The 11363-nt window shown below is 35.3% G+C and overlaps 1 protein-coding gene across 2 annotated transcripts in view; it reads left to right on the forward strand.

Annotated features, from left to right (window-relative positions):
* Window positions 1-36: 36 nt before the first annotated feature.
* LOC145484969 (uncharacterized) overlaps window positions 37-11363 on the forward strand; it is a 13323-nt gene continuing 1996 nt past the window's right edge. Inside the window, exons 1-3 of one of the 2 annotated variants that reach the window (XR_014049113.1) lie at window positions 37-1762; window positions 4431-4487; window positions 5762-11363. The exon at window positions 5762-11363 is cut by the window's right edge and continues 1996 nt beyond it. Coding sequence is in view for 1 of the 2 variants with exons in the window: in XM_081463598.1 (XP_081319724.1) it covers window positions 103-1755 (1653 nt within the window). In the remaining variant the exon portion in view is untranslated. The remainder of the gene's footprint in view (window positions 1763-4430; window positions 4488-5761) is intronic. The other variant, XM_081463598.1, reaches the window with a different exon arrangement.

Below are 11363 nucleotides of genomic sequence, written 5' to 3' on the forward strand. Positions count from 1 at the left end.
TATTGGTGGCCACTAATTCGCATGCGCCCACCTAACAAATAAAAGATTACCAAGTCACAGGCTGAATGATTTTGTTAGGGAACAGCTGACTAGGCTGTGTGGATGAGGATTTGTTTCTCTGGGGACATTATCCGAAGAAAGATCATGTCTGAAAGCGAACAAGACGTTGAAGATCCGGATCAATTGGTTATTTGCCCGTACGATTCCTCTCACAAGGTAACAGCCGCTCGAATGGGACATCATTTGATGAAGTGTAGAGGAAACTTTCCGATCAGTGAAAAGGCCATATGTCCGTTCAACGACAAACATGAGATTTTTGCCCCAGAAATGGACTATCATCGATCAGTCTGTCCTCACAAACCAGTAGAAAGTGAAATACAGCAAGATGTTAACGACACGATCGACACTGATGGGGGATTTCCGAAAGACAAATTATTGGGAAGTTTTTCATCTGGAACTTCTTTTAATTTTTCGTCGGGCGAAGCGAATGCGACCGGATGCGAGAGTGGGCTTGATGTAGTAGGCGGCATACGAAATTTCATTGGAGAAGTAGATGAAATTGGTACGATGGTTTTTAACGAACCAAATGGCGAAAACCAGCACGCGCAAAACAGATTAGGCCAAGACTATCGTGATATGGAGGAAAACGATTTAGTTTTACCCATAGTCGAATTAAAGTCGCCCAACCACAATAAATCAATTGAAAAGCAATTAGAACAATCGGAAAGTGACATAACTTCTAAAACTAACAGCTCCATAGAAAGCGATGAAAGGTTCTGTGAAGAGGAACGGTTTGACTACACAAAATACATACCTAGCAAGGATCTTAAAGAGGACTTTCTCAAGTTGATTGGTCAACCCAGAAATGGCCAGGTGTACGAGACCAAATGTCAGTCTGGAGGTCAGTCATTTGCCGTTCAACAATGGCCACAAGGTTACAATGCTCTCCCCGCGCTATTTCAAACCAATAATGGTTTCCAGGCGACCGGAATACAACCAACTTTTGTTTCATTTAACATGATGCCACCAGTAGCATCATGCCAGCTTCCCTACACAAGCTCGTATGGTTTCCATAACCAGACTCCTGGTCCAGGATTCCTTCAGGCACCAGGTCAAGGATTAGGCTACGACTACACTGGGTATCCATCAGCCAGGCCTAGCTACTATCGATCTTACTACCGACATCGAAACTACTACAGTTCTTCTCGTTACAGTAACCACAAAAACTACAACACTCAAAACCATGAAAACCATGAAAACCATGCTGAAACATTCTTCAATGGCTTAAACCAGTCAGAGATTGGTTTGGGTGAAAGTAGTTGTTATCTAAACAAATTAAATGGTACAAAAATTCATGATGAAATACCAACTTCCCACTCTCTGTGTATCAGCAATGGGTGTGACAAAGAGCAACCGTTATTACCTCCACATCTCAGCAAAAACAATTTTTATTTCAAGAATAAGGTGGATGATGTTGATGGGCAGGAGCAGCTTGCTGGTTTTGATCAAGTTCCCAACAAAATAATCACTGGAGACTCTAGTGCTGAAGGAATGGCAAATCACCATGGCTCTCAACAAGACTTAAAAAGAAAAGAAATTGAGAAGCAGATCCGTAAAATTAAAAAGAAATTGGCTGAGATAAATGGTCTGGAAGAGAAGTACCATAAGGGTGCTAGCTTGGACTGCGACCAACTAAAGAAGATGTCAAGAAAGGGTGAATTTGAAGATCAACTGCAGTCACTTAATTTGCCATAGGATTAAGGTAAGATCTTTTTAACTTCAAACATTTTTACTCATAATTCACTCAGTTATATATCAATTTTTTTATGTCATTAATGACAAAGGTATGTAGTCCAGTGCCTGGTTGCTCAGAAGAGGTTGAATCTTTTGTTACCATAGGTTTGGTAACCTTAGGGTAAAACAGCATTGTTCAAAGCAGGGTTAGTGGGTCAGTTAGTTTACCTTACATTAAGGAAGTTAAACTCCCAGTTAGCATCCTGTATAATACTCCTTGTTGGTTTTGAACACTGAAATGGCTTCCCTTGAAGTTAAATAACCATGCAAGTGGACGAGAAAGCAGAACTTAAGGTGTCTCCATAGGGTAATCATTTATGGTGTTGCACGCACAAGTGTTATGTTTTGAATGCTGTTTTTGCATTCGCTTTCACAGCTAGTCCTCTCAAACATATTACATATAATAAGCAATGATTAAATAGTATTTTGCTATCATCTCTGTTAAAATTTTGGGATTTAGTCTTGAATTATGAATGCCCAAACAAATGTGTTTTTTACTGTTTTTGCGGCTTTATTTGTGATTTCCATGAATTTCCTTCGGTGAAATCTTCCAAAATTTTTACATCACATCGCTTCCAGTGGGATACGAACTTTAAACACGAAAAAAGTAGGGTTTGTAAAGGCAGTTTTTGCGATATTTTCAAATTTGTCTTTTACTGCTGCAAAAAATCTGGTCTTATAGATTTCCCTGAAAAATGAGCTCCGACTAAAATAAAATATTTACTACCAATCTGCCAAATTTAACAGAATATCACCAAAGGAAATGCAAGAAAATTCACTGTCAGTTTTGCTTTTTGTGCTCATGTTGACGTAATAAAATATCGAAAAACACTGACGTTTTCCCTTGAGCGCACGTCGATTACTTCCTCAGCGCTCGGGCAATCATAAAACTATAGGGAACCACCTTAAGTACATTAAAATTTGCCTTACATGTAGCAATACCCGGACAAACAGCCTGATCATTTTGTTTCAGTTTAACCTGAATTAAGTTAGGTAAACCACATCACAAGATGTGTTAAATTTCATAACTGTAACTTAGCTTCAAACAACAGAACTAACGCACAGTTGTTTCTAACCTTGTGTAAATAGATTGAAGATGGTGTCAATGGAGTGAACTGTTTAGCATATAATGATGGCTTCCTGGCTAATGTAACCATATAAACAACAAAATATTAACTGACTGATGTATAAAAGAAGCCAAAGGGTGCAGAGTTTCTAGGGTAAAAAAAAAACATTTTTGAGGTGCAAACATAAATGTCAGTTTTAGTTTTCCTTGACCTCGTGTAAGACCCTGTTTGCATGGGTGCCTCACCTAACCAGGCTACTGGCTAGGAGGATTTAAGCATAGATTACCTTTACATACAACTTGCCTAAGTGGGCTAGTCAGTGGGCTATCTTTTGGGCGGCCACTAAGTGCAACAAACAAGATTCACAAAAGGACTGTTTTGGTGGCAAGTGTATACTCTGTCCAGCAGGTAAACACTTCAGTGAGTTCCTAAAAGAGTTTATGAAAAGTTGCCTCTCCCATATCTTTTGGTTTACTGCACAACAGCAATTTTCAGTGCATGTGATTGAAACACTGCTATTACGTTAGAGACATTCTACAAGAATAAAATTAAACTACAAGTTGCAGTCTTGAATTAATGTGTCGTGTACCTTCAACCAGTGTTCTTTGCACACCTCTGGCATATTTGTTTTCATCTGGGCAATCACAATGTCTCACTTACACAGTAGTGAATATAAAAGAGAAAATAATTTGCATCGAACAGGAAAAGATTGATTGATTGTTTTTGGAGAACATTCTGTTTACTGCTACATTGCTCTGATAGTTCAAATACATTGCATGATCAATTCATGTACTGCTTGATCACAGTGGGACACAGCAGTGTTCAATTTGTTCACTGTTTGCCACTTTTACATGTATTGTAATCCAGTTTTTGTTTAGATCTAGCTCCCAGTTAACTAGCTGGATTCAATAAATAAGGCCTCGAATTCCTTAGTCTGACATATAAAACAAGTCTGTGTTTATTGTCAGTTGACGATCTTGTGGCATGTGAAAAACCCGCACCAGTCTCATTACCAAATGGAATGTCTGACTGATTTGTATTACTAGTGGTCAGCAGTTACTCAATGAACAAAGTTTTCAATAAGGCAGTGATGGCCAGCACATTGCGAACTTTACTTTTGTCTTCCACTGGTATCAATATGATCTACTCTCCTGAAAATATCAAGTTAATGAACGAAAAACAAAAAGTTTTATTTGGTGGTAAGCAGGTTCAAGATGACACTTAGAGAGGAAAGCCACGGTGTACTGTATTAAACATTAACAAACCTGAGTCACTTTTTGTTTGACCAAAAATTGTCAGCAGAATGTTCTCTGAGGGGTGGGGAGAGCAAGTTTCCCGTTTGTTAGAAGTTTTCGGAGGAGAGGAGGGGTTAATTATTTTGGAATTTGAACGCTGGGGGGGTAGAGCATTTTCGAATTTCCCAAGGCAAGGGGGGGTTAAAATGTTCATGCCACCCATGGTAACTTAATGGGTCAAGAAAGGAATTTTTTTCACAGTCTAGAAAAAAGGGAATTAGGAGAAGGACTTATTAGCTTAGAAGAGCACACTAAATAATGAAATCCTTTTCAGTGGACAAAGTTCCTGGAAACAATGGATTGCCTGTAGAATTTTACAAGACTTTTTGAGGTATACTAGAGGAACTATTGGTAAACTGTTATGTATAATGTGTCATTAAAAAGGAGAAGCAAGTTCTTCAAAAAGACCAAGATCGTTGCAATCTCAAAAACTGGAGACTGATTTCTCTTTTGAATGTGGACACAAAGATAGCATCAAAAGTGTTTGCTGAAAGAATAAAAAACAGCTCCGGGAAATACTACATACAGTCGAACCTTGATTATCCAGACTCGTTGGGATTAGACGAAATAGTCCAGATAGTAAAGGGTCCGGATAATCGAAAATATGAATATTAATGAAGAACAAAACTGTTTAAATAAAGCAACATTTAATTGTGAAACAACCCTTTTACAAATCGCTTGGAAAACAATATGGTCTACTGTACATCTTGAATTACTTAACTCTGAGCCAATCAGAACTCATTCAAGTGTTTTTCATTAGTTACAACGTGTACGAGCGCTGCTTTTGCTCTTTAAAAGCAATTGCTATATGATATTCTTTGTATTAAGCAAAATAAAATGGTTGTTGTTGTTGTTGTTGTTGTTGTTAAACAAACTCGCTTTTGACTGCACTTTTCAATGCTATAATTTTGAAAAGAATATTGCTACAGATCTTGATCATGACTAATAAATATTCATGACAAAATTGAGACTTTAGAAAGAGCCCGGATAATCAAGAAATCTGGATAATCGAGGTATGGATAATCGAGGTTCGACTGTAACAAGCAATTACGTAATATTACAGTTAGATATATTGGTGAAAACATGCACTCAATTCTGGACATTATGGATTATACTAAGACTAATAACCTAACAGATCTTTTTTTGTTTATTGACTTTGAGAAGGCCAAAGTTACTCTTGTAATAATGGCTTATTTGCATCTTTTGCCTTCTTGAGGGATAACATGGAGGCCTTGCTGTCCAAGCCTTGGTGGAATCCAAACATTGACTGTCATTAAAAAAAAAAAAATTCGAGTTCATTTCACTCCTCTGTCATCTGATTGAAAGAAAAATATGTGCAGTAAAATGCAATCAGTATCCTTGGATTTGATAAATAATATACTCTGAAATAACAGCTGGATTACACTATTGGACTAGAGATAAACAATAAGTATCCTTTAAGGTATTGCAGAATTACATTTAATTAAGTAATTGTGTATTACAAGAGAAATGGTAAATGACACTGACAATGACAGTAGAATGTTATAAACAGGAGATACGTGTACAATGTTCTTGCTTGTTGATAAATGAAATAACAACAAATTTGCTTTGTTTTCTGTTTTTCAGATAGGCAAGATGTCTTCTTTCAAGCGATTAGGCCATTTTAAGGAAGCTGCTGTGTTATTTACTTGTCAGTTGTCAACCAGTACTTACTCCCAGTGAAACAGATCAGCATGGAACATCCCATGGATTTGAAAGGGTAACCAAGGATTCAAGTAACTGATATGGAGGTGCACCGACCATTTGTCTCTGGTATTGCACTAAGTTAATGGGGTGTAGGTTCAATAGTAACATCTCTTGTGATGTTTGTTAAGGGATTTTTTTTGGTCCTTTATTTGTTATGTAACTTATTTGGATATATCTTGGGGTGGTACATCTTACACCTTCCTGTCACTTTTGTCTTTGATTAACTCCAAGGGAGGGATACTGCTGATTGGACTGGACTCATTGTATTGTCTCAGTGTTAGTATGTTTAAACTTTTATCTTTTACCATGACCAGCCAGTTTTAGAATAAGACATGCTTTGACTGAATGTCTGTTTTATGAATAATAATTATTAAACAATTATTGTTTAAGAATTGTCATTGACTGACTTGTGACTGAAGTCTCAAGCCTTGGGAACTGAAAAACAATGCACCTACAAGTATCGTGAAGATTACTGTGAGGTACCATACAACAGAGCTTCCAAGAGCTCAGCTACATCACAAAAAAATTGTTCAATATGTACACCATTTTTTTCATTTGTGAGTTATATTATATACATTCTACATACATTCATACTAAATGATCTTGCATAGACTTAAATTAGATTTTGCTCAGGAAAGTTTACAAATTTTACTTACTTACATTTACCATCTGGCATGTATTTTGACAGTTTCATCTGGTTAATTGTGATATGTTAACATATGATTTTCTCCACCAAATTAATTTGTCTGAAGGAAACTGCAATTTGCTTGATTGGCAGGCGGTATTTTGTTTTTTTGTCTGCTTGAAAATTAGCAAAGACACAAAATTCTCTTTACTGTTGATGTCCACAATTTGTTATCAGTCCAAATTTCTAACAAAATCATTTACAGTTTGACACACAAACCTGGACCAAGTAAATCCAAATGTATATTTTAATTAGTATCATTACATATGTATGGTATTATCAATCTGCCATATGACAAATTATCAATTAAATTCTTGGTAGCTTTCTTCATTTGAATGCAAAAGGAGGACATTGGATTATGTAGTATTGGTCATTGTTTCTTGTGGCAAGAAGATCAAGGATGCAGGCGAGTCAAAACTTAATGAAAGCCCTGCTTGACATAAATGCCAAACCACCCAACAGGGTTTGAAATAGCGGCCAGTCAATGGACAATGTCCAGTCAAAAATTTTTTTTTTTTTTTCAATCCAATCGTTGGGTTGCCGGCATTTTGTCCAGTCGTTTACACTTCAGAGGAAAATTTGATTCAGGGCTAGTTATAAATTTAGTTGTACATTAAACATGTTTGTGAATGAAAAAAAAAAGAAACCAAACAAAAGATACATCCAAACCAGCTTTGACTAGCTGCAGTAAAATTTCTGGTAGTTGTAAGTTTCTGCTTTGTCATCCATGTTTTGACCGCAAATTAGTGGGTCTTCCACCACTCTACAGTGGCCACTGTCATTTTTTCTTATCTTGGCAGACAGTTTATATGTTTACTCTTATTTTACTCTCTCTGCAACAGGTATCTCTCCACAACAACAACGTCCACTAAAATGCCTCTCAATGGTCAAAAATAATCTTTTGACCACGATGCCTCTTAAAGTGTCTGGTGAAGGGTCCAGGCTACTCTCTGAAATAAATTCAAACCAAATCTGTATCTTAAAAATTAAGGCCTAAGGACTAAGTTTGCTTGTTAATTCCTGCATGAATCATGTACGCTTGAATCAAAATTGAATAGTAGATGCGAAAGGAAGCAATAGTGGGACGCAAAAGTGTAATCAATTTTACCGAACATTCTGGCTGTGCTGCATATTCCATACTTCTTGCACTGAATATGAGCTACTTGTTCAATAAAAGCCCACTAAAATATTCTTGCATCATATTTAAGCATCATGCTATCCTGAAGGGAGAGAAGCACTTTTTTAGGAGTTAGGACGTAATGCACATCTGTCCGGCCAAAATCGTTTCTTGTCCAAGCAAAAATAGATTGGACCAGACAACTTGACTGGTGCCAGCCAGGAAATTATTTCAAGCCCTGCCCAGTGACTTAGGGCATGAGATAATTCTCATTAGGTATACTAGAGCATAGTAAAGAAAGGCCATTCATGGTATTTCATCTGTTTTCAACATTGTGCCATGCTCCACATAATCAGTCAATGAAAATCCATTGATTAGCTACCAGGAATAGTTATTGATTAATTGATATCAACTGATCGATTAGTCTACTCATATCAATTAATTTTGGTAGTCAACAATTAATCAATAACCAAACCAAGCTGTTTGCTAAGTACCTTCCAATGATATTGTTAACTGCCAATTAACAGTGATTTCATCAGCTCCCTTGAGACTTCTGTCAACAACCAGGCAATACAAGGTCATATTCATTTATCAAAATGCCTTGTTGCTTTCAACACTGGCAACATGGATAAAAGATTGTGTTAATGTTTATTAGTGGGGGCTCGTGAATCAGTTTTGTGTCGATTTGTGAACAAAAAACAATCGACAACAACTGATGACAATCAATAATAAGCATGTAAGAGTATCATTGATTACTTATTGATAAAAAAAGATTCATCATCATCAATTGCTCATCAATTAAATATATTAACTAAAGGGTTACCAATAATACTTATAGATCAATTAATTTATTTTTTTCACTGGTTACCAGAGCATTGCAGTATTTCCTAAATTTTCGTGGTATTTTGGTGTTTGGTACCTCCAAAAGGCCCCCTTTTGCAGGCTTACGCTAGAGAAGGTGAGAAGTTGGAATTCTCATTTTCCTCTGAATGAAAATAAATAGACCCATGTCTCTGTTAATTTCCAGGACAAATCTGTTTTTCTGGAGCTACAATCATGATGTTATAATTATTATATTATTAAAATAAATCACGGTATAATTATTAAATTATCTCAACACAATTACCATTATCACCATAATCACCATTATCATTTGTCAATGTCATAGATATCATTGTTAAAACATACTGAGCATTAAAAGTGATACTTTTTTTTTGAGAATGACAATGTAGACTTATCCTCACCCTTCCTGCAAAGGAACACACTATTTATCATATTATTTATTATTTATTAAGGGTATATGGTAAGGCATATAAGCCACTGTCAAAAGAGTAATGTTACGAGAGCATAATAACCTTGGGAGCTTCCATTTGTGCTTGTTGCACTGCTACAATCCCGTCAAAGTTTGTATATAAAATTAAATGAAAAGAAATATCTCTAAAGAAATAGTATTAGAAATGAAATGTAGAATGTTATAGAAAGAAATATTTATTTATATTTTTACTACCTTAGAATCCTATGTGCATTCATAGTCTAAAACACATAAAACAATGCTTTGTTGTTTCATTCATGTGTAAATGCCTATTTTAGGAAACATATAGAGAACCGAACATTTGTGCCATACTATTTTAAAAAGCTACTGAAGTTTGAGTTCACTGGAAATAATTTACAAATATGTCTGGTTCACAAACAGTTTCTAACTCTTTCTCCTGTGTTTTGATCGTGTAGCCTAGTATACCTATTTCTAGTAAATGGCACATAAGGCCTTCACATTTATGGACAAAACCCTGTACAACACAACACCAGCCTTGCTATAAGACTGCTGTGCCTGGTTTCTGCTTCTCCATTTCTCATATGTTTCTTCTCAAACCATCAAACAGTTCTGCACATCAGCAGTCCTTAAATTCCTTTGTTAATTAATGGTCTGCCATTAAACTTTCACAATTCTGCTAGATTATTTTTCCAAAATTATTTTACATAGGACATGTGCAATTTAAGCCACAATTAGCAACAGTGAGACAAGGTACTCTGTAATCGTGGCTTTCATTGTTTATCTATAACATAAGAAAGCTGACCTAAAAAAGTAATGCAAGTATACAAAAAATGAGCTACAACTCTGTGTCTACTCCAAGAAACGAAACAGAGAAAAATGAAAAATAAAAGTTTGGGTTAACATGCATGTTAAAGTATGGTTGCCATGTAATCACTAAGCCATAACAAATTGTGTACTGATAAATTATTTAAAGAAAAGCTCTGGACACACTTATTTATCGTATTTAGAATTCTTTAGATTTTATAAATCCAATATGTTAAATCCATGTGAGTACCATCTGTTCTCCTTAACCAAATAATCTTTATTTTGATAACGGATGGTCTGTTTGTTTGAAAATGATCTAATATTTTCAGAGAGAAAGTCTTGAATTATTTACTCACATATTTATTCGTTTATTTATTTGTTAACTAACGTGTTATTGATAATTCTCACAAAGTAGTCTTTATCAAATATTGAGTTATTTATGTGTTGGAGTATTTTGATATTTTTGGGAAAAACTTGTCCCACTTAATTAATGTGGTATGTGTTAGTGATTTTGCTCGCTAATGTTCGTAGAACCACAAGGCACAAAATAGCGTCAAGAAAGTATAACCTAGTCTATACCTGCAAATACATGTTTTGGCTTAAACCTGATATCCGTCATTAATTTGAAATGATGTAGTGTAGTGATGTAAACGTTTAAACAATCTAGAATATTGCTGAACAATTAGAACATGAAAAACAGACAATCACGGTAGTGCTAGTTTAAAAAAGAAAGAAAACTTAAATAATTTGTCTGTCTGTCTGTCTGTCTGTCTGTCTAACTGCTCATCTATCTATGTTATTTATTTCATTATTCAAGATTGTTATGATCATTGTAATGAGCTTGCGAGCCGAGTTGTCAAAGCATGATTAAGCTAATCCAGGATAGATTTATTTGATTTCAGTTTCGTAACTTCTCAGTGGGGTTTTCCATTTATTATTTTTTGTTCTTCAGTTTTGACTTTTGCGTATGTCAGACTCTCCCGACGTAAGCAGAAAAAGTTTTTGTGAAAGAGTTGTTATAGCAACAAGTTTTTATTTCTACTGAAATAAAAAAATAAATAAAATCAAAACCTGGATAACCAGGCCCAGATAACTTAAGAAGAGCCAAATTATTTAAGAAATGTTCTTTCTTCTAAAAGTTGTTATTAAATGAATCGAATATAATACACAAGTTAAATATTTGAAAAGAAATGTAAACGCTAGTACTTGACGTTTTGGCGTCATCTCATCGTCATTATCAAGTCTTACTTTTTGAATATATATTAGCTTAGGTGTGCAAAAGTCGAGAAGAATGCCAGCTAATTAAACGGTTTTGCACAAACCGCAAGACTTAAAATTTTACATTTGATAAAGGCCCCAATGACGCCAAAAACTAGCGTTTATATTTCTTTAAAAATTTTCCATACCTTCTCAAGTCAGAAGTTTTGATATTGATATTATAACACAGTATTTAATATAATAATTAGAAATTTGGCGTTTGCCACAACGTAGTTAGTAGTTTATTTATTTGAATGAGCTCTTAGCTCGAAGACGTGACATGTCTGATTTAATATGTGATTGATTTGATTTGATTTGTGGGGATGCTGATAATCCTCTATCTAGT

This window comes from Orbicella franksi, chromosome 4 (assembly GCF_964199315.1).
Source record: "Orbicella franksi chromosome 4, jaOrbFran1.1, whole genome shotgun sequence".
NCBI lineage: Eukaryota > Metazoa > Cnidaria > Anthozoa > Scleractinia > Merulinidae > Orbicella > Orbicella franksi.